Source organism: Hippoglossus hippoglossus, chromosome 19 (genome assembly GCF_009819705.1).
Source record: "Hippoglossus hippoglossus isolate fHipHip1 chromosome 19, fHipHip1.pri, whole genome shotgun sequence".
NCBI classification, from domain to species: domain Eukaryota; kingdom Metazoa; phylum Chordata; class Actinopteri; order Pleuronectiformes; family Pleuronectidae; genus Hippoglossus; species Hippoglossus hippoglossus.
Genome location: NC_047169.1, coordinates 14,102,612 through 14,129,919, shown reverse-complemented (window position 1 = coordinate 14,129,919; position 27,308 = coordinate 14,102,612). Strand labels below are relative to the sequence as shown.

Genomic DNA, 27,308 nt, shown 5'->3' with positions numbered 1-27,308 from the left:
TTGGTATTTTCAAAGGCCAGGCTTGTTGTCGTTTCCTTCTAGCGCAGCAGTCACTTTTTCCATTCCAGTGAACAGTAGTGATTCATCAGAGAAGTTCGGCCACAGCAACACACGTCAGGTAACGAATAAAACATAGAGGGGAGACTCCCTCGGGTGGAGAGGAACACAAATCCCCTGCTGCTCGCCCCGGGGCTGAGAGTGACTGGGAGAGTGTGTGTCCAGAGCTTCACGCTGTATTCAGTGTTCACATCACGGACAGGCTCACAATGTGTTTTCACCGTGACATTAATGTGTGGAGAACATTTCCGCTGAGAAACAAACTGAGCCCACTCAGGTGTGAGGAGTTCAACATGAGTTTGTGTTGGCGTTGAAGTCAAGGACAGCAAGACAATGCTCTTTTATATAACCCAGTAGAATGATGATGTCTGCATTCATGCATTGTAAAACCACAATGGGCCTTTCAATATACAATGTTTAGAGTTGTGTACATAATGTCATGCCATCCATCTTTATATACAGTCTATGATGGCGAAATAGAATACAAGCTGAAATGGCTGTTCAGGATTAATTTTATTTTCAGGGTTGTTGTCTTGCTGAAAAGACAAATCAGGTTGTAGCAACTTTTCCTCCGGTTTTACTTGCCCCTTGTTGGGATTAGCTCATATCCTGGAAGGCCAAGGTCCTTCTGAATGTCCCTGAGATGGAAACGGGTGACACATGCTTTGGCATAGCAGGAATCGACAGACCATCATTCACCACTAGTTGCAATAAGTGTTCAGCGAGCCTCATTCCTGGTCGTAGCAGGAAGTGCGGCCAATGCTGACACATTAACTTCCCAAAGGCCTTTAGTTCTTCAGCACATCCATCAGCAAGGAGGGTTTTAGAGAGAGAGAGACAGGGAGAGAGCGTTTGATTTATGTACCTTTAATATTGCTACTTAAAATCTACTGACAGCTGCCATGGTGTCCAGGCTCTATTATGTTGTTCACCTGATTTGTATCAATGAAGGTCGATTTAAATATCTTCTAAAATCCCTGTGTAAAATGTAATTTTTTTTTAAATAAAAACTGAACATTGTAACCTTCTGAAGGGTGGGTTTATTACAGGACCTTTGCATTAGACTGCCAACTGAGTGTAAATGTTGCATGGCAGTTAAATTTTTTCTATTTATAGGTGTGCATGTATGTATACATATATATTCTGCATGATATTCTATCTGCATGCTATATCTTGTGTTGCTTTTAATTTGAATCTGATTGTGAACTATGTGTTTGTTTACTGCCTGCCGGGGCATTCCCCTAGTGATGTGATGATTTGAACATGCAAAGCCATCTACCTGTCCACCAATAGGGCAGCTGGCAGGAGGCACTACAGGTGTTAAAGAGAGGAGGAAAGTGGACTGAGAGGACGACGTGCGGCATCAAGCCACCAGGAAGGACAGATCGAGGAAAGACACGGAGAAGACGAGACGAGAAAGGAGGATGACTGCTCACAAACCTGCACAAGTTACATATATTAGTAATAATCAGTCGTGTGCACAGGCGGCAAAGTGTCAGACTGGCACTGGCTGTAGTTTTACGGTCACTGAAATGGGAAGAAAAAAATCGGAGAATCCAGAATAAAGTCATGAATGACCCTTGTTCTCATAGGTTCTCACCTCGTCTTATATAAAATACCAATACATCTGCTTTTACACCAGGTAGTCGTACTTTAATTTCATATCTTTATTATACATTATTATTACCACATACCATTTTTATAACACCCCCCATTTCAAAGGAGTAACTCAGAGTACTCACTTAGTATTTTGTATTTTAATCTGAGTACATTCTTACTTAAGTAATTTCACTTGTAAACAACACATTTTTTTGCTGCTCTGTCTCTGCCTGCAGTCGATTTCCTGCTGTTCACAGCTCCTGCCTTCTCTTAATAAACATTTTCACTGTAATCCCACAGTTGTTTACACGCTCACATGTGCTACTTCCTTGAGCTCAGTCGTGATTGATGCACTGAAAAATGAATGAAAATGAACTGGCTCATATGATGTCGGTGTTTGTGCGTAGAGGATCCTGGGGTTTGTTGCGTCTTTGGTAACATCTGCTGCCTCAGTTTCTGGCACACCGCTCCACTTCCTCACCGGAGCTGCTCCTGTCTGCAAATAGCATCTGTCTGTGTCCATGCCTTCGGTGTTGATAGGCTCATTACTCATGGCATCTGACCAGTCAGGTGGTGCTGTGGACGGGACATTTGTTGAAACTGTAGCGTGGTGGCTACAGACAGGGAGGGGTAATACTGGAGTAATCGCCTATAGTAGACGAACACAATAGTAATCAGGGTTTCCTGCTGGGTTTTAGAGTGATGCCTTACATAGAAAGAAAAATATTTTGTATTAAATCTACAATTATTCTTATTGAGGAGCTGAGAAGCAGGGTTGCTACTTGGCACATCAAGGCCACATATTCGATGAGTGAAGAGCGAGATGAGTGAAGATGTGTCGGCTTCAGCTCTGCAGCTGATTATTTGATCGTCATTCACAAGGCACCTCCAGCTGGATGCAGGTTTTAGAAAGAGTCTGCATCCACTTAGTTTAAAGTCAGTTTAAAGTTCGGACGTGCTGGATCTGATAACTTTACAGAGTCTGATGGGGAGTTCCAGAAGTCCTCAAAAAGCAGATCATATGAGCAACATTTGCTTTTGGTACATTTGCTTAGTTACTCATATGTAATCACCATGCCAGGTCCGTCAGGAAGCGGTGATCAGAGTTACATGGATTAAGCTGCAAACTCTTTCGTAGCCGATAAGTGATTGTGGCCGTGTGTTCAGAAAACCGCTCGATCTAGGTTTGGTGTCATCTCAATTGAAGAATTTATTTCTATTTCCTGATTTACAGCTTAAGTCCATTATTTACTATTACTTGACGAAATTGTATTTTGAAGCATTCGGACATGTTGTTTTATTTGAATTTGGACGTCACTATTATCCCTCTCTATTTTCCATCATTATATTTAAGCCGATTTTAAAGAAAATAGAAAAACAAATAGGAGACAGCGGATGTGATTGTACGGAGAGTCAGTGCAGGTCTGTTTCTAGACCTCTGCAACTTTCAAGGAGACAGAAGTGGTGTTTGTGAATTTGTGTCATCCACATATGAATGAATGCAGTTACCTCTGGGTATAGAGACTTGTACGTGCCTGGATTGATGTCTCTTGGTATTTGACATTCACTTACATCAACAATCTGATCTCCATGAGTGCTGGAGCTGACTTATTTCTGCAGCTCGGTGACTATCTCTTGGTCAGAATTCATTTTTTACTTTCCTCTCTTTTTTTCCAATGGAACAAATGAGAAATAAAATCTTAATAAGTGATAGATAGGCAGATTTTCTTACCTGTGTCAGAGCCAGGCAAACCGTTTCAACTGCACACCTGTAGATCCTTTAAAAAGATATAGTTAAAACCTGTCTATCGACTGAAAGAGACTGCCAGATACAAGCAGAGACCAGAGGAGCCCCCCCCCCCCTTTACAATTCTTTTGAATTTTCTTTAAGCTGTCAGTTTATTTTCCTTTTCTTTTTTGATTGCTGTACCAAGGGACATCAGTTTGCCCCTGATAACCGCCTTTAAAGCATCCCATAGTGTAATTGGGTTTACCTCCCCATTGTCATTAAGATCAATTTAGTCCACCAATCAATGTAATTTCAGACTAAACTTCTTGTATGACTCCTTTGTTGTTAAGCAGACTTACATTGTGTCTCCAAATTGTTTTCTCTAGTCTACAATCCAAATGTAATGCCAAGTAGTAGGTTAGTGATCCGAGTTCTCTCTGGTTCTAATATCAGTTCCAAACCCTTCAAATGCACATTTAAAAAAGCTGCAAAAACATGAGAAGAAGGAGTCCGAACGGTGCAGCTGCATTTTAAGATACAAAATATCTAAACAATCAACCACCCAACACTTACAGTTTTGCTCTCAGGTTTTATTTCTTGTTAAAATGAACAATAAAGTTGCAAACACATCAAAAAGAAAAAAAATGAACAACAATAAAAAATAATATAGCAACATGATGGTGAAACATTCTAACACTTATTTACAAAAATCCTGAAATACTGATACAAATGTTTATTCTCTTGTCTTATTGAAGACATAAAGACAGCGCACTTTTCCTCTGTGCTATTTACAATCCAAGTAAAAATAAAACAGTTTGAAGTGAGTGACTGTTTCGCCTCTGTGTATAATCGTATAATATATAGTCAGTCGCGGGGGCTCATATTAATGAGTCTGTGTGGGTCTGGACTTGAGTTTGAGGTAACTGCTGGTAACAGGTTGTTTCTGGTACTGAGTTCTGCGGCTGTGGGTTTGCAAAACTGGACCCGTGCAGGACTCTGCCTTCCGCCACTGGACCGTTGTCTGCAGCTTCACATGTCTCCTGCATCATGACCACCACTGAATCAGTTGACATGCATTCCGCCACTGGACTGGTTCGGATGGTCAGGGCGTTTTCTGCATCTGGAAAAATGTCGTGAATTATGACTACCCTTGAATCAGTTGCCATTAGACTGGATCTGATGGTTTCCTGCATCATGGCGTGGGCAGGGCCTTCAGGATGAAGCACTCTGGGAAGGTAGACCTGTAATTATACAACACAAAAGAGAGAAATGAGAACTGGAAAAACTAAACTGTGCTTCTGAATACTCACTTTTGTGGTTTCTTTTGTTTCCCCTGAGGGTTTTTTAAGCAATATTGCAACATTGTTATTTTACTGTGGATATTGTTTGAGATAAGTTAAAGTATTATATTTATTAATGCTGTGGAATTTGTTAAAGAACAAGTACCTCTGAGTCTTTCTCAGCTGCCTCTTCTGTCACCTGCATAAGAACACAAACAATATGAGGACTGGCTCGGTCTGAGGGATGGTGACGATGTGTCTGACATATGCACTCACAAGCAAACACTCACCGTATATTTCTTGTATTTTAAACAGCCAAAGAAGTTGTGTGCGATGCAGGCGAGGAACGTGATCAACGCTAACACCATGGTGGACATAGCTATGGGGCTCCAGAAACCTTAAAACACCACACAGGCATTCAGATATACTGACATGAGGACTTCCCTCATTATGTAGCTGCAGGACACAACAGCACATTCTAATTACATTTATTTGGTCCACAGTTAAAATGAATGGAGGAAGAAATACTATTTGTTTTCAGTATCAAGCTGAAGGAGTATAATTTCTGTGGATGTAAAATTCTTTAAACTAATGTAGAATGACCACATGCAACGTCCAGAAATGGACATTTTGCTTTGTTTTTAAATTTTAACATCAGGTTTTTCACATCAATAGATACAGTTCACCACTTGTGCTTAACTTCCATTAGTGAATGTGCTGAGGTTTCATTTTTTGAGGTTTCATTTTTTGAGGTGAAGCCCATGTTTGTTTCTCACCTGCTGTGAAGAGGAAGGTGAAGTAAAGCCACAATAGGCAGGTGATGGCCGCCGCCATTACCATGTCGATAGCTTCCATGTGGATTCGGATATCGATGGGGTTGGGACGGTAGACAAAGTACAGGTTGTATTTGTTCACAAAGTACTTCAACAGCATCCACAGTAGACCTGATGGAGTCAGACACACACACACGCACATGCACACGCACACACACACACATGGATATATGTCTTATGCATGAAAGTGAAACAGGGACATTGAGGTGTTTGGTCTGATATAATGGAGTAATCAAGAGAATGACGTGAGTTGAATGTGTACAGGTGCATGTTTGTGTCGAGCTAACTACTCACCAAAAGGCACAATGATGGGACAAATGAGGCTGTTAGCCATAACAACGGTGAATGTACAGAGGGTCCAGCCATACATGGGTCCATATTCCAATTCGTTGGCCTGGTTCTGTAAGAGAAAGTTAAAATGAGGCTGAGAATAAAGTAAATTACAGAAAAACATTCCATTCTTGTTTAAACTTTCTTTAAAAATACTTCATGAATCTGACTAGTTAGAATAATATTAATAATTGAAGATGTTTACATTACTGCCCACCTGTTTACAGGCCTATATACACGTCCGGCACAGCCTGAAACACCTGACATGCCTACATGCCCTCATGGAAAAAGCCCGTTCTGAACATGGTAACATTTAGAATACAATTAACAATAAGTTATGAACTATAACTTGTAATTGTTATATACTGATACCCGTTTCTGTTTTCCCTAAGAGATCACGTATAAAATTCCTCTAGTGGACAATACTGTAACAAACCTGTTTGACATATTTCCCTACAGGTGCAGAGCGTGGGTATACCCAACGAATGATACAACGCAGTAACTGAGAAAACTGCAGCAAATCCATCACAGAGCCCATGAAAGCCGCTGTGATCACATAGTTGACAGCAAACGCTCCTTGGTCCGGCATAAACAAACACCTGGTGTAAGGAAGGAAAGGAAAACAAACAGTGCAAAAATGCATGAAAGAGAATGAGAACATTTAAGAAACTTGAATTATGTTCACAAACATTAATCACCAACAGGTAAAATGTAAGAAAAACAGTTTTTTTTGATCGTGTGAATAGCACAACTGTAGAAGAACTGTTGTAAATGAGCAACTAAACCTGAGAAGACAATGTAAAATATGAAACTTGATTTAAAACCTGACTGCTACAGGAAGGAAAGGGATCTTCCTGTCTGCTTAAAATTACATGCAACATTTTTGATTAAAGCTTAAAATAGCAAGAAGCAGAAAAGAGAAATGTACTTACTCAAGCCTCAGTGTCCCTACGCCGTGGAACAAGCGTTGAAACAGCCATTGGAATAAGCCTGGGAGACTGAAAAGACACAACAACAACAAAACATTGCAAAAATGCACTAATTGCTAACCTATGAACTATATATTATAAGTAGATGCTGGGAACTGTTGCTTATTTAATCTGATGGTAACACAAATGACCTGGTGAGTCCCAGTGAGGGGAGGATGAGCACCATGAAGATCAGGGAAAAGTAGAGTTTCCGCATCGTGCTCAGCTGCTCACTGGACCTGGGGGACAGAAGCAGCTGGATTCAAAACTTTTCCTCTCAGCTAACAGGAACCATGTGCATGTGAGCGTGTGAGTGAGCGTGTGTGTGTGCGTGTTTGCGTGCGTGTGTGCGTGATACCTGCTCCATTGTGATTCGAAATCTGTAGAACAGTGAACTATGGCAGGAAGCAATGCAGACAACTTCAACAGCAGTAGACTCGGGACAAACTGCCTGACAATGGGGCTCTAAGGTGAAAACAAAACATAACAAACTGTAGATTCACAGCTTTCAACACAAACTCATGACAAATGTGTGTCTGCATGTGCGAGCCTCACCATGAGGTCAGTGATGGGTGCTGTCCCATTGAACATGTGAAAGGTGTTCGCCATCATGGCAGGAGTTGTGAGGAAGGTGACCCCGGCCAAGAGGGCCAAGTTGACTAGAACAAATCGCCCCATCCATTTGAAACCCTTCACTGGCAGATTCTTCCTGTAGGAAAAACACAAGCAACAGGACAGTTACACACAAAGAGGCAGCACAACATATAGAAAAACTCTTATTCCTCTCTATTCCTCTACATCAGGCAACTTAACCACAAGGTTTTAATATTGATATTTAGCTGAAGATGATTTAGACATTTGCAGATGACATTTATTCACAGTAACTAATATATTAGCATGATCATTTTCACTGAATGATGAGTGCATGGAGCACATACTGAGGGGTCGGTGTGGAGGAGCTTACCAGTTGATGGATCTGGACAAAGATGCGAATTCGGCTCTCCACTTCTTCACCTTCAGACCTTCGCTTCTGGATGAAGACTTGGGCCTCCTTCCGCAGCAGAAGATTGATTTATTACACTTGAGAGCGTGGAAGTCTTTTCGAACTCTATGGTGAGAAAACGACAGCAGTCGGTGATACACATTAACCAACTCTCAACACTAGCATGTACCCTGTGGTCTGTTTCCAGTAAAAAGTCATGCTGTGACAATAAAACTGACGTAAAACTGTTCTGATCAGGCCAGAGGACAAGCACAGTCAGCCTGTGCGTTGCTCCAAAAAAGCAAAGCTAATTTGAAAAATGGAAACAGTGGCACAGTAGAATGGTCAAAGAAATAAGTAATGGAGTTGGATCAAACAAACAAATAGCCACTCACGATTTGGCCATGGCATTGGTCTTAAAGGTCACAAAGGCCATCCCCAGGGGGCGTGGTGGTTCCTTTTCCAGCTGCTCCCTCATCTTTTGTAGCAGGTCTTGCTCTTTATTTCCACAGAACTCTATGGCACCAACCTGAGCGAACACACAAAGACACAATGATTTAAATGTTTACAACTTCACATAATCTCTTTCTGTAAAATACACAGCTCCAAAAAATGAAGGGAACACTTAATCGTCACAGAATAACACCACGTCAGTTAACTTCAGCGACATCAATCTGTCCATTTAGGAAGCACAAGTGAATGTGAATCAGTTTCCCTTGTTTTCGTGCAAACAAAAGTGACAACAGGTGCAATGGAGAAGCAAAATCAAGACAACCCCCAAAAAGGGAATGGTTTTGCATGTGGTGGCCAGACAGCTGCTCTCTCTTTATCCTTACTGACTAATTCTTCTTTAGCTTTGTGTTCTGCTAGTGTCCTTGTCACTACTGGTAGCATGAGGCGGTATCTGAAGCCCGATCAGGTTGCACAGGTAGTCCATACGTGAGGTCGCAAGAAGGTTTGCTGTGTCTCCCATCACAGTCTCAAGAGCATGGAGGAGACCGGCTGTTACATGAGGAGAGCTGGACAGGGCCGTAGAAGGGCATCAACCCAGCAGCAGGACCGGTATCTGCTCCTTTGTGCGAGGAGGAGCAGGAGGAGCACTGCCAGAGCTCCAGCACAGGTGTGCATGTTTCTGACCAAACTGTCAGAAACAGACACCATGAGGGAGGCATGAGGGCCCGACGACCTCTAGTGCATTGGCATTTGCCAGAGAACACTAGAATTGGCTGGTCCGCCATTGGCGCCCGGTTTGCTTCACAGAGGAGAGCAGGTTCACACTGAGCACACGTGACAGGCGTGAAAGAGTCTGGAGAAGCTGTGGTGAATGTTATGCTACGTTATGTAGCATCATCCAGCATGACCGGTTTGGAGTTGGGTCAGTAATGGCCTGAGGCATATCCTTGGAGGATCGCACAGACCTCCCTGTTATAGCCAACGGTACCCTGACTGCTGTTAGGTACCGGGATTAAATCCTCAGAGAGATTGTCAGACCTCACGCTGGTGCAGTGGGCCCTGGGTTCTTCCTGGTGCAGGACAATGCCCAGCCTCATGTGGCCAGAGTGTGTAGGCAGTTCCTTGATGACAAGGGCATTGATGCCATTGACAGGCCCTCAAGTTCCCCTGACCTGAATCCAATCCCCCAGGACACCATCCACCAACTCATCAGGAGCATGCCCAGATGTTGTTGGGGGGGAATACAGGCACGTGGGGCCCATACAAAACATGGGCCGGAACATTAAGAGTTGCTGTGATAAAAGTCACGCAAGTTGGATCACCATGTGATTTAAGTTTTTCTTTTTGATTTTGGCTGTGGTTTTGAATGCAGCCCTCAATGGGTTAATGATTTTGGTTTTCATTGACCGTTCATTTTGTTCTAAACAAATTATAGAATGTACAGATCAGTAAAGATTTTCAACTTGAAAAATCCGTTCATCAAGAGCTCATGTGTGATTTAAGTGTTACCTTAATTTTTTGATCAGTGTAGTTTGCACACTTGCTTCACTTACCGTGCCTGTAGATAAGTAAACAATGATACAACCTACAAAAACTGTCTTTAGACCAATGTATTTTTTACCATAAATCATGGCGTAAAAAAGATAAAAACCATCAAGACAACGAGAAAAATACAGTATTATAATCTTTTCCATCTCACCTCCTCAGATTTGCGACAGCACCGGAGCTGGCCACACACACAAGGGTTGATCTTCCTCAATTTTCCTGTTATCTCTAGGACATCCTTGTAGAAGCACAGGTTTTCTCCTTCAATCCTTGGTGAAAAAACAAACACATAGAAATTGGCTTAACCTAACCGTTTTAAACACATACTTCTCAACCTGCTGGTGCTTGCTACAATCTCCTTTGCACACATGCATATATGTAAATATTGAACAGTATATACTGCTACAACGTTCAGTAGAGTTGCCGGAATCTATTACAATTCTCTATGTGGGTTTGTAGCTGCAAGCCACCAATTTCACACATTCCTTATCAAAATTAATAATATTTCCCTGCTCACTTAAACATGTTAGTATGTTCTCATTGCCATTGAGGGCAAGAGACATTTTTTCTTTTATTTAGTTATTTTGGTATTTCTTACCTTTCCTCAACAAGATTTGAGAGGTTAGTCACATCCAGGCCCAGGGTCACAGCGGTAACTTCGCAGGTCGGGTACGCCTCTCTGTAGAAAAACAGGACATTGAGGAGAGGAGAAGGTGGCTACTATTGATAGTAACATGCAAGTGCAGTGCATCCACACAAAATATAAACTTTATACAAGATGGAGGATGTGGAAGGAAACAGTTCAGTCCACTCACGTGAAATGGGCCTTTATTTCTTCTTCTGTCGCTGTTTTAGGAACCGAACGAATCAACAAGGTGTTTCTGGTCTGCAAAGTGAAAAACAGAAAGACACATCAGTGACGTTTCCTCACAGGTCAGTGACATCAAATAAATGTGATTCACGACACTATAATCAGTCAATCGTTCTACTTTGAGTCATGCCCCTCCCCTCTGCAAAATAAAATGTAAATAGGTCGTTTTTGCTTCACCCTGCTTAATAACATGCAGACATAACGTCCTAGGCAGAGGTAATTAATAGAAAACGTTATTTATGTTTTTAAGTCTCTGGATTCTATAAATGTAAGTATCAGTGAGATCCAGATCAAGTGTAGATAATCAGATCGTTCTAAATAATAACATCAAATCTTACAGTCTAGTCCTGAGTAGTCATAGACTCACCGTCTCTTTGCTTCTGTCTTTTACGTGAAGTGTGCGATATTGCATAACATCAAATGTCACGATCAAGAAGATCATTGCAAAAAGTACGTGCACCCATAACAGGACGGATCTAGAAGCAAACAGAAGACACAGAGAAACATTTAGGTTTGAGCAAACCACAAAGATCCTCTGCAATACAAACCTTTACTCATATATCCTTATACATAATTTTTTTTATTTCATACTCTGATAGAGCAGTTACCCAGTTGGAAGATTCCCAATAGTTATCCTTCCGAAATTCCATGCATCGGCATCTGAAAGAGATAAACAGCACATTTTGAATAAATATGTGGTTGATACAAGAACGTGAAGAGAAAAATACAGGCAACCTAAGCCAGGGCTCAGTCCAAACCACCGACAATATAAAAGTCACAATCTAGAGACAAGACACTGATTAGGAAGTGGACACGGTTCAACCCCTCCATGTTGATTGCTTGATTTACTTGAAGCCACCAGGAACTATTTAGTAAATACACACCTGAATCAGTATACAACATATGTAAAGGAACTGTCATTAATAGACACTGGTTATTATTATCATTGTGTCATTTATCATAGTGTAAACAGTTTGAGCTGTAATCAGAGACAGTGATTCCTAACCCACCATGTACGAATCCGATCCAGTTGAGAGGCAGTATGAATGCCATGGAGAACGTAGTCATGATCAACCCCACGAGAATCAGAGAACGCTCGAAGGATAAGTAGTAAACAGCATCCGGACCACATTTGGCTTCGATGTGTTTATCACTGTAACACACAGAGACACTGATTAGAGGAAGCCAACACATCTTGTATATGAATGATGATAAAACAGATGAGCCACAAGTTGAGAAACATTGATCAACAAAGGAGGAATCAAACCATAGTCACTCACGTCAATTTCATGGTGAAACAAATCCAAGAGAAGAATCCCTAAAGACAAAGACAGATATTTTGATCACACACAATAATATTGATAGCAGTGGTGTATAAAGTACTTAAAAGCCATACTTGAGTAAAAGTACAGATATCTTACCTGAAAGTGACTCCGGTAAAAGTAAAAGTCACCCGTAAGAAAATGACTTGAGTCATTTAAAGCTAAAGTCTTAAAGTAGCTCATATTAAATGTATTTAAGTATCAAAAGTATCTGGTGTTGAAATGTACTTAAGTATCAAAAGTAAAAGTACAAGTACCAAAATAAAAAATGCAAAATGCTTTTATAGTCTATACAGACACAAAACAACCCCAAATTGTTCTCTTCAGGATTTATTTCAACTGACTGAAAAAAAATTAAAAACACGCCGCCGGGCCATGCGCATCTCCCGAGGCAGGGGGCATGCGAGTGAGCGAGAGAGAGTTGCGCCGTGCGTAAAGGCGCGCGTTGCGCCAACCTCCGCTGCTCAAGTAACGAGCCAGTTTTGAGAATATAAGGAGTAGAAAGTACAGAAATTTGTGTTCAAATGTATCGAGTAAAAGTAAAAAGTCGTCAGGAAAATAAATACTCAAGTCAAGTACAGATATGTGAAAAATCTACTTAAGTACAGTAACAAAGTATTTGTACTTCGTTACTTCCCACCACTGATTGATAGACGTCTGGCTAATTGTCTAGCAGTGTGTTTTCCCTTGGCCATGCATTGTTTGCCACAGAAGTTATAGCAAACACACAATTTTTGGGAAAAAATACCTGTTCAGCCTCAGTAGACCCAGATGGAGTGTTTCCATTGGCTTGTTCTACCTCCATGACCCTGAAACACAAAGTTCAATTGGTTTACAATACTTGTCATTGTGTCTACCACACGTAGCTCAAGCCTCATGTTTGTTGAGTTGTAAACTGACCGTTCGTTGTCTGCGACCATAGCTCTACGTCCATGGTCCCAAGACTTCCTGATGATGCAGAACAATAATAGCAGCAGCTGTAGATGACAAGAAAAGTCATGATAGCTCATTATAGCTGTCTCTTTCTATGACTTTCTTTATACTTGAAGATGTATTTATTGGTACGAATAAAGACAAATTTCAGCCTCTGAAGACAGGACAGAATAAAAATACAAACAACTGGGATCACAGGACTTTATATTAATTTGATCAGAGCCTCATCAGAAGTAAGATACATACCAGAGCGCCACCAAAATTGAGCAAGAAAATGACCGGCACTCCTCCAAAGGGGATTCCACTGATAATGTTGCCATGTGAGTAGCAGGGGCCATTTTGTGGGATGAGAGGGTTATTATTTTTTGGCACCTGGCAAGTGGCATTTTGCGACCACTGTATGTGGGGCATCACTGGAGTGGAACCTGCTGTTCAAGCAGAAGAACATATACACAGAGACAGGAAATAGGAGAAATGGTGAGAAATGACCTCCCAGAGCCAAAACTGCTCCAACCACTGTTCTTGAAGAAAAATATAAAAATGTTGTTATTTTTCACCCATGAACTGTGTGACAGTTCTTTCCATTAAATGTGGGTCACAGAGTCCAAGGTGGAATCTCCAAATTGTTTACGTTGTCTAAGCACTGGTTAAAAGATGAAGCTCTGAAGATTGACTGGTTCATTAAAAGTAGACTTGTGAATTTGGTTTGAAGTAAGTCTGGAAATGCTCAGGGATATTCCTTCTACGACAATCCTATTATCTTTTAAAATCCTTTGACAAGTGTACACACAAGTGTACACACAATGTCTGTTATCCTCCATCAAAGTCAAGAAGCATCATCGAAGGCAAGTGATCTAAGATCAAAGGCCTGATCATTTTTTTATTATATTTACGAAAAGGCAAAAATAGTCTTTACAATAAATTTGGGCCCATAAAAGGTCAATCTTACAGAACTAAACTCAGGCACCAACTGAAGAGAACTTAACGGCAGAAACTGGCTCCTCAACTGAGACACAGGGGAAACGTGTATATAGTGGCTGATCAGGCCATTCAAACACAAAGGGGGATAGACTAAGACATACTAACATTTAAACAAACAAAGTGCAAGGTCAACTAGAAAATGAGTGGGGCTATCTAATTAATTTATCTAATCAATTAGTTGGATTTCACTAATTTAGAAATCGATAGTCGGGTCTCTTTATAATAATAATAATAATAGCAATACACAGCACACAACGTGGCAATGCTTCCTGAGGTGAGGGGAAGTAAACCACCCAATGCAGCCCTTGTGTAGCTCATGTGACGAGTACACAGACTCTGATTACTTTTTTCAGGTTAATCCCACGTTTGTTTCTCACCTGTTCTGAGGATAGAGAAGAATGGTAAATGGTAAGTATTTATATAACGCTTTTCTAATCCTGATGACCACTCACAGCGCTTTACAGTCCAGTTTTACATTATTCACACACACATTCATAGAGTGCATCTATGTGCAGCCCTCTCTCTATGAGAAGGGTTCAAGCTCAGTATCTTGCCCAAGGATATTTCGGCATGCGACTGGAATCTAACCACTGACCTTTTGGTTAGAGGACGGCCACTCTAACACCTGAGTAAAGCCATATTAGGCAGATTGTTGGCGGCGGCCATAGCTTTACTGGCAGCCCCCAGGTAGACATGGCCGTCTAGGCGGGGAGGCAGGTAGTCCACAATGTGCTTCAGCAGCATGCACAGTTGAACTGATTGAGTCTGACACACACACACACACACACACCATTAAGAACCACACCATGGAAATGACTGGATATATGTCTTATGCATGAAAGTGAAACAGGGACATTGAGGTGTTTGGTCTGATATAATGGAGTAATCAAGAGAATGACGTGAGTTGAATGTGTACAGGTGCATGTTTGTGTCGAGCTAACTACTCACCAAAAGGCGCAATGATGGGACAAATGAGGCTGTTAGCCATAACAACGGTGAATGTACAGACGGTCCAGCCATACATGGCAGGCCCCGGGGCCTGTGTGTGTGTGTGTGTGTGTGTGTGTGTGTGTGTGTGTGTGTGTGTGTGTGTGTGTGTGTGTGTGTGTGTGTGTGTGTGTGTGTGTGTGTGTGTGTGTGTGTGTGTGTGTGTGTGTGTGTGTGCGCGCGCTGTTTGGGAGCACACACACACACATTTTCGTCCCCTCCTGGTATTTCACATCATGGCCTAAATTGATGATCAAAAAATGAACGTGAACGTGAGCTCTGGCTGGAGTGAACGTCGCTCATGTTCACGTTCATCATATGTAAACTGATTTGTTCAGTTCATCGTTCACAAAAATATGAACAGTGTTGTGCATGAACAGTGTTTATTCAACGCGTTCATGCACAACACTGCCGTAGACTGATAAAGACAGCTCCCCAAAAGAGAAACCAAAATGTCTTGATCGCTCCCTAGTGGCTGGCTGCGGTATAGCTCATAGAAGTTGGCTCCTCCATGTTAGGGAATTGGACATGGAGCAAACAAAAATGACAAAGTACATTTTTCTCAAAGATGGTTTCTGCTATTTTAGATCATTCTCATCACAGTAATGTATGCTTGATTAAATTATTTCATAAAATTTGTTTTAGTTGTAAACGTCACGATTGACATGTGTATTACATATGTATTTGTAGGACATCCCCCTGATGACTACAGAAAACAAAACTAGTTTAATGCACATACTCTATCAGAAACCTTATGTTGTTTTTAATATCTGGCAGTCAAACACTGAGTGTACCCTGCATGATTAAACAGCAGTTACTTTTTCTACAGTCACTATAGTTCAGAGGAAGCACTTGAAGTGAAGTCATTTACTATTTTTAATTTCTCAATAGAAACTTAATTTTCTATTCATACAGCAAAACTTTTTTACATAATTACACAACTATCATTTACACCCCCTCACTCTCCTGCTCCTGGGTGTAACTTGCAGAATGTTATTTCCTTTTGCATCAGACTTCTCAAGATTATAAGGGCTGAAAATAGAGCAGTGCAAACCATCTCTGCTTAGAGACGGATACACTGTGTCCTTGTCTTCTCATTCATGCAGATCGAGGTGACTTTGCATCGTCTTCCTCACCAGTAAAAATACCTGATATTTCTACTTGGCTGACATTCTCTGGTCTGCACCCAGCTTCTCATTTTCCTTTCCTTTATTCATTTGACCTGTCACCCTTATTCCTATCATTCAAATCCTGCTTATTGTTAATTCAGTCCTTTGCATATTAAGTCCATACGTGGCAAAAATGCACTCACATGATCTCTGTGCTTCAGCTGCAGTGACATGCTGTGTAAAATACAGTATACGTGCCCCACATTTGTGAGGCCGTGGGATCTACTTCCTGCACTGCAGGGTGTGGAGTTCGCTTTTATCATCAAAACTTGAAAGAAAGTGGGAAAAAACATTCTGGATCCACCCCCTGATTCAGATCCACACCAGATTGTAATAGTTTCTTCCTTGACCCATACCACATCTTTCACTCAGGTTTTATGGAAATCCATACAGTACTTATTGCATAATCCCAATAACTAACATGTATAATATATACAAAACTGAATGAAATACAATATTAGGACTAATGAAGGGCGGATCATCCACAAACCAGTAGTTATTTAATAAAATGTATACCTTTTATAAAGAATTTCAAAAGTTTCATCTTGCTGTGGCATGTCTCCACCTTAACTGAAACCCCCCCTCACCTTCTATCTTAACACTCCTTAAGTCAGCTGGCAGTGATCAGCATAATCGTGAGATACAGCATTTCCCACCTCTGTATATCCTTTATTTTGTCAACAGCCCTGCTTTACAACCGCTCAAAAGAATAAAATTATGTTTTCAATGAAAAGTCAATTTTGATATTCACACCTGTGCTCCACATTCATACTCACCATTATAATGGCCCTGCTCATCTGCAACAGCAGCATGTGAAGGACAGGGACTACTACTATGTAACACATCAAAAAGGGTCAGTCTTTTTTTATTATCATATCATTTGTCTTTTCAACTTTAAGAATCTGACTTCAAGTGTTCCTGCGATGTGTTTACTATAACAGCCCACGGATGCTTGTTCAGTTTTATATTTGTCTCGTGGCATCTTATTCAGTCATCTGTCTAGGATGTGTGGTTGTGCGTGTGGAGGTTGTGACAAACAACGGAAAACACACACTAGAGACATATAGGGCTCATTGTCGTGATCCGAGCACACTTTGTTTCCGCATCCACATTAGCTAGTTTAACTGTGGATGGCAGAACGTGTGTGGTTCTAAAGGGTTGAACTTTGTCTCAAAACGAATCATGGCTGTTAAGGCCACAAGATCCAAATTTCCCTTGGCTCAACCCAGCGACATGTAAGGAGGACGCCGCGCCAGAGTGACGGTCAAAGCAACATTAGTTTTATGAACAGAAAAATGCCATTGATTCTTGACACTGTCACTCTCATAGCAAATACGTCTGAATACACCTTATTTTAAAACATGGAGAGAAAAATGACAACTGCATCCATCTGAATATAGCAAAGACCCGGCAGATCCAGCTGTAATCTGATTGGCCCCTGAAGTGCCCCTGTCCTGTCAGTGTTCTTTTTTAAATAAACTAGTCACTTACTAACAATACTGACAATAAATATTACATTTGTTAGGAATTTATATATTCTAAGCTTTTTTGAAGAACAAAATCAGCTTGAACAAGGAACAACATTTTGAAGTGTGGCTTTGCTTAAAGCTATAGAGCTAAAAGTAAACAAGGGCTGACTTTAATGCGCACCTTGCTCGATCAGGAATTGTGTATGGATGTTGGACATGCACTATAATTGGCCCCTCTGTGTAAACTGTGGCCGCTTTATGGTCCTTAACTTAGATCAATCCTCGATCCGCCTCTGCGCCACACTCAACGCTGTGCTAGGTATAAACTAGGGCCCACGGTCTATACACAGGGTTTCACAGTTTGAACCCCTCTGCACTTCCAGTCGAACATCTCATTTTATTCTGACCCCAGTGCTGCTCTGATCAGCTGAAACAAAAACTGTGACTGATACTCAGTCCGTCTCTGAGCAAAGAGCCAGAGAGTCTTTTTTAGCTTTTAGGATGGATGGTAGGGTATCGTAGCCAGACTCAGAGATCAATCACCCGTGGATGGATGAGGCTGAGAACAGCTATGCAGTCTGGGAAAGATTATTGGCTCACGATCGCTGGCTCAGAACATACATATCGATTTCAGAGGAGAGGAAGGGCTGCAAGAGGGCAGAGTCCAACACTGAAATATCCATGGGACAATACGAGGACTTAATGGATAATGCTGGGGACATAATGTTGGTGCTGTCTGTTTGTCAACACTAAAAGAACATACAGTATGTGCCTGCTTCTGTGTTTCGCTTCCCAATAGGCTGAGTCGATGGAGTGAAATTAATCTTGGCAACAAATAACTCATCTGATTGCAAAGTGGCTTTGAGTTTTGTCCTTGAAGTTAGGTCAAAATTAACTTGTTGAAGCTCCAGCATCAATAAATGTTTGTGCAGAAGAAGAGAGAGCAAATTCCACAAATGTCTGTATGTGTATCGTATCGGCTTCACACTTGGCATGTGTATTGTTAATGGCCCGGGGAAGTGCAGTGTTGAGTTTGGTACGATTTGGACATTCGATATGTTCAATATTAATAAAAAAGGAATAAACAGGTGACACGCACACTGTAGCAGCCAGTGGGGGTGGGGCGGTGTGACTTCAGTCTGTGGACCAAGTTGAACGTGTCTTGTTCTACTTGTTCTCCGTCCTCTGATAAACTACAGCAGTGGTTTGCAACTGGCTCAAACCACAGGTCAAATTCGCCGCCAGATCAATTTAGATAATTTGATCATTTTTATTTCACAATATCTGCCTGACACAGACATTAACAGGTGCCATGGGTGCTGCATCTCCATCATGGCATCAACATTTAAAAAATTACTTCCTCTTTATAAATTTCTCTTCAAAGTAGAATCACAACATACATTTTGTTGCTGCAATGCTTCACATCGACCTGAAGTTATGAACTTTGTTCTGAAGATTGTATGGATTGTTAACAGACCTCTGAAATAGCTGCCATGTAATGTATAAAAAAAACCACCAGTTTAGTAAATCATTCAAACTTATATATAATCCACACAAGATAACAGTAATAAAGCAAATTCAATTAGATTTTATAAAAAACACTGACTTTACAGTCTTCACTGCAGATAAACATGGTAGGATAAACACAGTTTTCTAACATCCCTCTGCTCCATAGACTATAAAAAGCTCTGCACACAACGTCCAGCACACAAACAATAAAAAGTGACAGTATATTGTAGAACTGTTTGAGGAGGACTCACTGATGACAAAGAATAATTCTGAAGTAGTTCCAGAGCATCAACACAGGACAAGAGAACAGGCAGGTTTAGAACAGGCGCTGCGCTAGTAATTATGAATTCATCATTGAATTATTTAAACTCCACAACAGTCATAGAAGTGTTTGATTCTAAAGATCCAGCTCGTTTGGGTTGGATCCGTGGTACTGGATCTGAAGCTTTCACTGTGTGGTCAGAGCCAGAGGGAAGATTACTCGTCTGCGCTGATTCGACTCATCCTCATTAGTCTCATTTGCAGCGAGAACGTGACACATTGGACATTAATTGGGAGATAAAAATACGTTTTTTCAAATCATTTATGCAGCAAGTCTGTGCGTAAAACTCACTCTATATGTGGCTTTAACAAACTCCTTAATTGATTTTGAAGATGTAGCCTTGTTTCAGATGCAGCCCTCAGGTGTATGATCAGCAAACTTTTAATAAAACATTGGAATCTGTCATGATTTCTGCGTAAAAGCGCGTCAGCTTCCCTCTCCTTTTTGTCTCCTCTGGGCCATGGGTCGTGTTTCCTCCTATGAATGAACAATAGTTGCACACACATGAAACATCTTACACATGTTTGATGTAAAGGTCTCTCCGGTGTGAGTGTTACAGTGGTGACGTCAGGAGCACAGAGCCGCGGGCAGCGCGCTCAGAGGCGGAGGACGAGACAACCTGTGCCGGTGCGCGTCTCTCCAAACTTCACCGGCACTGACCAGGAGCGCGGAGCCCAAACAAAAACACCGGGAGAGGGGGATCATCGTCCGGGGGCGAGCGATGAATAACAAGTCCCTCAACACGAGTCAGCCGCGGGTGGGTGGCAGCGGCGGCGGCTCCGGGACTGTGGACCATGAACTCGCCATCACCTCCACTTTCGGGACGCTTCTCTCCTTCGTCTATATAATCGGAGTGTCGGGGAACGTGTACACGCTGGTGGTGATGTGCCACTCGATCCGCTTCGCCACTTCCATGTACATCTCCATCATCAACCTGGCCCTGGCGGACCTGCTCTACCTCTCCACCATCCCCTTCGTGGTGTCCACGTACTTCCTCAAGGACTGGTACTTCGGGGACGTGGGCTGCCGCATCCTGCTCAGCCTGGACCTACTCACCATGCACGCCAGCATCTTCACGCTCACCGTCATGTGCACGGAGCGCTACCTGGCGGTGATCAAGCCGCTGGACACGGTGAGGCGCTCCAAGAGTTACCGCAAGACTCTGGCGTGGGGCGTGTGGCTGCTCTCGCTGGTGCTCACCGTGCCCATGATGGTCATGGTGACACAGACCACCAAGAACACGCCGGACGGGGGCATGAAGAGGATGTGCGCGCCGACCTGGGCGCCCCTGGCGTACAAGGTGTATGTGACGGTCCTGTTTGGCACCAGCATCATGGCACCGGGGCTCATCATCGGTTACCTGTACGTCAAGTTGGCGCGCACTTACTTGGAGTCCCAGCGCAACTCTGTGATCAGCAGAGGCAGCAAGCGCTCGCCCAAACAGAAGGTGCTGATCATGATCTTCACCATCGTGCTGGTGTTCTGGGCGTGTTTCCTGCCCTTCTGGATCTGGCAGCTGCTGCCTCTGTACCACACCAAGCCGCTGAGACTGGCCTCGCAGACCCACACCTGCATCAACTACCTGGTGGCGAGCCTCACCTACTCCAACAGCTGCATCAACCCGTTCCTCTACACGCTGCTCACCAAGAACTACAGGGAGTACCTGAAGAACCGGCACCGGAGCTTTTACAGGTACACGTCCTCCTTCAAGCAGCGGCCGCCCAGCCTCTACTCGTGGGGGAAGTCTGCGTCCTCCAGCAACCAGTTTGAGTTCAACTCCGAGACGCTGGCCATGGGGACATTGAAGTGACGTGTGAGTCCCGTGGAAGAGAGGAGGAAGCTTTAATAAGCAGCAATAGGTAAGTGTCGGTGATAACCTCTCCGTTACGCACAGTTACACCGCGCGTAAAAAGTTCTCACAGTTCATTAGTCAGTGTGGATTCTTTTCAAACTTTCTGGTTAATAAAATATTTTAGAGATAAATGTATTGTTACTCAATCCACTCCTGACCGTTTCCACCCTGAGGCCCATTAACACCGTTCTCTGCTGAGTGTTGGATCTGAGGCCTGATCACACTGACCCAGTTAAACACAGACGTGATTTATAACGGAAGATATATGTTACACATTACTGAAGGGTGTTATAAAAAAGCACACTTTACAGCAGCACCGAATTGTTTTTGAAAGAAAACTTTTCTTTCTTTGGAAAGTTTCACTTCTGTTGATTTGAGCATGGCCGGATTAACTTTCTTGGGGGCCAGCTGGGGCCCTACATTTTAATACACCTTATTAAAGGTCCTACACAGAACTTTTCATTTTCGTTGATTTGGGCACCTCTGTTGACAAAAGTGGAAGTGTTTCCACCATCACCTGCTGCACACAAGAGGATAATGATTTGCTCCTACCGACAATCGCAGGGGCGTTCCCGACTGGAGGTCACTCTGTGCCGTTTATCTGCCAAAATAATCCTGAAGTGTGAGGGGGTTTACAAAATAATCTTAATGATACATATTGAGTCGGTGCCTCCCCGATTATTGACTATATTTGGCTGCAACAGAAACCCGCAAATAACGAGAGAGAGCGAGCGAGCTGACCGGGAAGTGTCACCAACCGGATTTTGCATACTTGTACTGTGTGTACTGTCTGTACTGTGCGTACTGTGTGTACTGTCTGTACTGTGCGTACTGTGTGTACTAACAATACATTTCCAACTCACCTCCAGCTCGAGCTGCCAAATGTATACGCCTTCTCAGCCATAACTACCTTTATAGTTTTGTTTCCCGTTGCAAGACAGAACACGCGACGTCGGCCCTCCTCCATGTTTGTTTTTCTTCTGAAGTCATGTTCAATCACGCAGGTCTTCCACACTCCAGTTAAGAATGTGGCAGTAATGCACCTAAAAGTCGTTTGCCAACCGCCAAGAAGAAGAAGAAGAAGAAGAAGAAGAAGAAGAAGAAGAAGACATCGAGTGTCTCTGAGATTTCAATTCTCTGGAATCGCCACTATGAAATCCTTTCCTACAAAGTGTGCGGTCAAGTGTGTGTGATACGAAGTGAGTAAGTGCCAGGGCCTGAGTGTCTTTTAGGGCTGTCACTTTTAATTTGAAATTCAAACATTCATTTGAACGTTGGGGGAAAAGTTCGTATTTGACCTGTAATGAGCAAATTCAAATATACAGTCTAGAAGCACATCAGACCATCTGAAGCAGTTTCTATCTTGATCCAGCAGAGGGCGATCACTGTCAGTTTAACCTATTAGTAAAGTAAGACCATAACGTTACATTGTTTTGCTTTAAAATGGAAGATACCAGCAAACAAAGCAGAACAATCATGACACCAGAGCATCTGAGAAGCGACGTGTGGAAGTGTGTCAAAGATGTCAAAGTAACGATCATAGGTGAGGCTGTTAGTCGTCTTCGTACCATGCGACTGGTTTATAGCATATCTGTGGGCCCACCTGTTAGCAGCAGAAGAGGAGGCACAGCAGACAAGTGAGCTACGTCAAGTGTTCAAACTTGTGTGACTACAAACAAATCGTGTGACATGTCAAATTCGTTCAATCTAGATTTTTGGAAAACCGGACAGCCCTCGTATCTTCTGTTTTATATCCAACAACCGTTGTCTTTGCAGTTAAGTTTTTGTTTGATTGAAGGCAACGTCACTGGGGACTGTGATTTGGTGTAAATCTCCAGCACTTAAAGGGGACATAGCATGCCCATTTTACCACAAGTTGATATGGTTCCTTGGGGTCTTAATGAAATGTCTGTAACATACTTTGGTCAAAATACCACAAGGATCATATAAAACAGCACCCTTTTTACCCTGTATAAAACAGCCCTCCACAGAGTGACCTGTTTTGAGTGCCTGTTCCTTTAAATGCTAATGAGCCAGCTCCCCCCTCCCCCCCCATGATTTTAAACAATAGAAATTACATATTTTATATGATATAAATTATCAAATATGCATCCCATACTTTGTATTCCCCTTCTGTTGTCCTGGAGTTTTAATTTTCCCAATCACATAATTAAATGTCCCCCTCTGCCCATCCACTACAAGCACACAAGCAGACAGACAGAGAGAGAAAGAGAGAGGGGGGGGGGGGCTATGAAGACCATCATTTACCCCCGAACCCCGACATTCAACGGGTACAACAACAAGCGGAGAAAGCAGAATCGCGGGCTGACCTTATATATACAGTCTATGGGGCTGACCAGCGGAGAAATGCTCGTCCCGTGTGAACAGCCAGGCGGCTGCGTGCTGGAGAACGGCGCTGTGCTGCCTCGCAGCGGCGCTTCCGCGTCCGGTGTACCCCGGCGTAACTACTGTAACCCGGCGTAACTACTGTACCCCGGCGTACAGTAGCGCTGAACACTGCGGAAGTCTTCCACACAGCTGGCAGTGTGGAAGACCGCTGCGAGGCAGCGCAGCGCCGTTCTCAAGCGCGCAGCCGCCTGGATGTTCACACGGGACGAGCATTTCTCCGCGCTGGTCAGCCCCATAGACTGTATATATAAGGTCAGCCCGCGATTCTGCTTTCTCCGCTTGTTGTTGTACCCGTTGAATGTCGGGGTTCGGGGGTTACAGTAGCGCTGAACACTGCGGAAGTCCTCCACACTGCTGGCTGTGTGGCGCTGACACAAATTCCAGCTCACGCACGGGAGAGCGAGCGGTCGCTCCCGAGCAGCTGCTGCAGCCTCCCAGTCCCAACGATCCAGACAAATGCCACATGTGAGTGAATCACGGGCTGACCAGCGGAGAAATGCTCGTCCCGTGTGAACAGCCCGGCTGCGTGCTTGGGAACGGCGCTGCGCTGCCTCGCAGCCTCGCTGCCTCCGGTGTAAACCCGGCGTGACGGGGGGGGGGCGACGGGGGGATGAGGTGGGGGGTGGGCCAAGACCATGTAGGGAGACTTCCAGTTCCTTGTTACGACACAATACCCAGGAAGCGCAATCGAGTCGCTCAAGCATGACGTTTCTGACTTAGAGGAACTATAACAAAACGCGCGAGTGTTTTTTCCCAGAGTTTTTGGGTTGGTAGACATGCCAGATACCCACATTAACCTGTAGAAGCACTAACAAAGTGGAATTTGCATGCTATGTCCCCTTTAACTTTTTCTGTCAACTCTAGCAATCCAATAAAACTGCAGGTGTGATCTGTAATCACAGATTTGTAGTTCACTTGAATGTTAATACTAATAGATACTACTACTAATAATAATCATAATCATAATCATAATCTGTATCATAATCATAATACGGGGATGGAGTGTGGTGGTGGAGCAAGTCGGTGAGGTAGAATGGGGCCTGGTTATGGAGGGCTTTGTGATTGAGGAGAAGGACTTTGTATTGGATGTGTTGTGGGATCGGGAGCCAGTGGAGATAGATGCCATTTCCCCCCCAAACATCTTGTGACCTCTGACAGTTTAAAAGCAGGTGTTCAATTGTTTCCTCTTTGTCACTGCCTTCAGTTGGACACAGCGTTGGCAGATGGCTGAACACTGCGGAAGTCTTCCACACAGCTGGCAGTGTGGAAGACCGCTGCGAGGCAGCGCAGCGCCGTTCTCAAGCGCGCAGCCGCCTGGATGTTCACACGGGACGAGCATTTCTCCGCGCTGGTCAGCCCCATAGACTGTATATATAAGGTCAGCCCGCGATTCTGCTTTCTCCGCTTGTTGTTGTACCCGTTGAATGTCGGGGTTCGGGGGTTACAGTAGCGCTGAACACTGCGGAAGTCCTCCACACTGCTGGCTGTGTGGCGCTGACACAAATTCCAGCTCACGCACGGGAGAGCGAGCGGTCGCTCCCGAGCAGCTGCTGCAGCCTCCCAGTCCCAACGATCCAGACAAATGCCACATGTGAGTGAATCACGGGCTGACCAGCGGAGAAATGCTCGTCCCGTGTGAACAGCCCGGCTGCGTGCTTGGGAACGGCGCTGCGCTGCCTCGCAGCCTCGCTGCCTCCGGTGTAAACCCGGCGTGACGGGGGGGGGGCGACGGGGGGATGAGGTGGGGGGTGGGCCAAGACCATGTAGGGAGACTTCCAGTTCCTTGTTACGACACAATACCCAGGAAGCGCAATCGAGTCGCTCAAGCATGACGTTTCTGACTTAGAGGAACTATAACAAAACGCGCGAGTGTTTTTTCCCAGAGTTTTTGGGTTGGTAGACATGCCAGATACCCACATTAACCTGTAGAAGCACTAACAAAGTGGAATTTGCATGCTATGTCCCCTTTAACTTTTTCTGTCAACTCTAGCAATCCAATAAAACTGCAGGTGTGATCTGTAATCACAGATTTGTAGTTCACTTGAATGTTAATACTAATAGATACTACTACTAATAATAATCATAATCATAATCATAATCTGTATCATAATCATAATACGGGGATGGAGTGTGGTGGTGGAGCAAGTCGGTGAGGTAGAATGGGGCCTGGTTATGGAGGGCTTTGTGATTGAGGAGAAGGACTTTGTATTGGATGTGTTGTGGGATCGGGAGCCAGTGGAGATAGATGCCATTTCCCCCCCAAACATCTTGTGACCTCTGACAGTTTAAAAGCAGGTGTTCAATTGTTTCCTCTTTGTCACTGCCTTCAGTTGGACACAGCGTTGGCAGATGGGAAATGTTGAATTATCGTACCAGAAGCTTAAAATGATCACATTTTGAAGGAAATGATCGTCAATGACCAGAGTATGGATGGGATGCTCAATACGGACGTTTCATAGCAGTGTCGAGACTCTGAATCACAGTTGTCTTGATGCTTTGGTTCTTCACACCGTACGTATGAGCTGTGGGTACGATTCTTGAAAGCCACTGAGAAGTCGCATGTACCTTGCATGTCAGCAAACCATTGCATGATTATTTTGGCACTACTGATCGTACATCATACAAAGGGCAAAATTATAGTACAAATATGATAATTATCGTACATTTGGCAACACTGGTTGGACACTAAAAAGAGTCCAACCAGTGCTCTCTTGCACTTTATCCGTATAACTTACACCAAGATCATATTGTATTCACATGTATGCATCTTATGGTGGAATTCACTCATTTATATTTACTTACTTATCATTACATATTATATCATATTGTATATACACACACACGCATATATAAATGTCTACCTTATCCTGACTATCTACTGCAAGTGAACAAGTGAATCAGCTTTATTTGACAACACTTACTCGGACCGCTTGTCTACCAACAGAAACTAGCCATATTATATCTCTTTTATTTTCAGGAATATTACAACATATATTGTTAGTTCATACTTGGCAATCAGAGGGATCCAAGTGTTTCTGGGGGGAAGTTTCACTGTACAAGATGTTATACAGAGCTTTGAGGTAGATCTTTTTGGAAGACATCTCATCTTTAGATTTGTTTTAAAATCCATTGTAAAATCCCTGTTTATTAGTTTGTTGTACTGTACCGACCGTCAATCAGGGAAAGCACACATTTTCCCAGGAGTTCCAAATAGCCTTGTCTGTGTAGCAGTTATTCTGTGATAAGATGAATTGATAATATGCACAAGTTAAATTCAAAATGATAAATGCAATAGGTGCCTAGTTGGATCCTGCTTCTTCTTGGGGGTTTAAAGAGGGTGTGTGTCGAAATTAAGTTCTAACATCTTTAATATTTCCCAAAATAATATGTGTACATGATGGTAAATGGTCTGTGTTTCTATAGCACTTTACTAGTCCACTCAAAGTGCTTTACATTACAGGTTATTGCCATTCGCCCATTCACACACACATTGATACAGGGCATTATGGGCAGCACAATCTGTGTTCAAGAACACATTTGCATTTATTAAATTATCACAAATGAAACGGCAACAAATTTGATTGGGGCCCACAGCTCCTCTGGGTCTCATCCATGAACTGTTTATCGAAACAGATTTCAGAGATGAAAGAGAATTTGTGGCATTCACCAGTTTTTCATATTCTGAATTTTGCATGCAAATTTCACAGC

General features: G+C 43.0%; 2 protein-coding genes across 2 annotated transcripts in view; one reads left to right on the top strand and one right to left on the bottom strand.

The window, feature by feature from the left end:
• LOC117753416 (CSC1-like protein 1) overlaps nucleotides 1-14,627 on the bottom strand; it is a 63,389-nt gene extending 48,762 nt beyond the window's left edge. Inside the window, exons 1-24 of the mRNA XM_034571493.1 lie at nucleotides 14,509-14,627; nucleotides 14,261-14,265; nucleotides 13,149-13,330; nucleotides 12,870-12,946; nucleotides 12,718-12,778; nucleotides 11,928-11,965; nucleotides 11,658-11,800; nucleotides 11,256-11,307; nucleotides 11,015-11,123; nucleotides 10,592-10,662; nucleotides 10,375-10,455; nucleotides 9,931-10,045; nucleotides 8,174-8,307; nucleotides 7,761-7,904; nucleotides 7,352-7,505; nucleotides 7,155-7,261; nucleotides 6,949-7,035; nucleotides 6,761-6,826; nucleotides 6,265-6,427; nucleotides 5,793-5,898; nucleotides 5,442-5,609; nucleotides 4,956-5,062; nucleotides 4,832-4,864; nucleotides 4,336-4,626 (exon numbers count right to left, since the gene is read on the bottom strand). Coding sequence (XP_034427384.1) covers nucleotides 4,336-4,626; nucleotides 4,832-4,864; nucleotides 4,956-5,062; nucleotides 5,442-5,609; nucleotides 5,793-5,898; nucleotides 6,265-6,427; nucleotides 6,761-6,826; nucleotides 6,949-7,035; nucleotides 7,155-7,261; nucleotides 7,352-7,505; nucleotides 7,761-7,904; nucleotides 8,174-8,307; nucleotides 9,931-10,045; nucleotides 10,375-10,455; nucleotides 10,592-10,662; nucleotides 11,015-11,123; nucleotides 11,256-11,307; nucleotides 11,658-11,800; nucleotides 11,928-11,965; nucleotides 12,718-12,778; nucleotides 12,870-12,946; nucleotides 13,149-13,330; nucleotides 14,261-14,265; nucleotides 14,509-14,627 — 2,613 coding nt within the window. The remainder of the gene's footprint in view (nucleotides 1-4,335; nucleotides 4,627-4,831; nucleotides 4,865-4,955; nucleotides 5,063-5,441; nucleotides 5,610-5,792; nucleotides 5,899-6,264; nucleotides 6,428-6,760; nucleotides 6,827-6,948; nucleotides 7,036-7,154; nucleotides 7,262-7,351; nucleotides 7,506-7,760; nucleotides 7,905-8,173; nucleotides 8,308-9,930; nucleotides 10,046-10,374; nucleotides 10,456-10,591; nucleotides 10,663-11,014; nucleotides 11,124-11,255; nucleotides 11,308-11,657; nucleotides 11,801-11,927; nucleotides 11,966-12,717; nucleotides 12,779-12,869; nucleotides 12,947-13,148; nucleotides 13,331-14,260; nucleotides 14,266-14,508) is intronic.
• A 5,329-nt stretch (nucleotides 14,628-19,956) lies between these two features.
• Nucleotides 19,957-21,193, top strand: LOC117752539 (urotensin-2 receptor). Its single transcript, XM_034569935.1, has one exon. It carries the CDS (start codon nucleotides 20,061-20,063, stop codon nucleotides 21,147-21,149), a length of 1,089 nt encoding a protein of 362 aa, XP_034425826.1. The 5' UTR covers nucleotides 19,957-20,060; the 3' UTR covers nucleotides 21,150-21,193.
• Nucleotides 21,194-27,308: the final 6,115 nt, after the last annotated feature.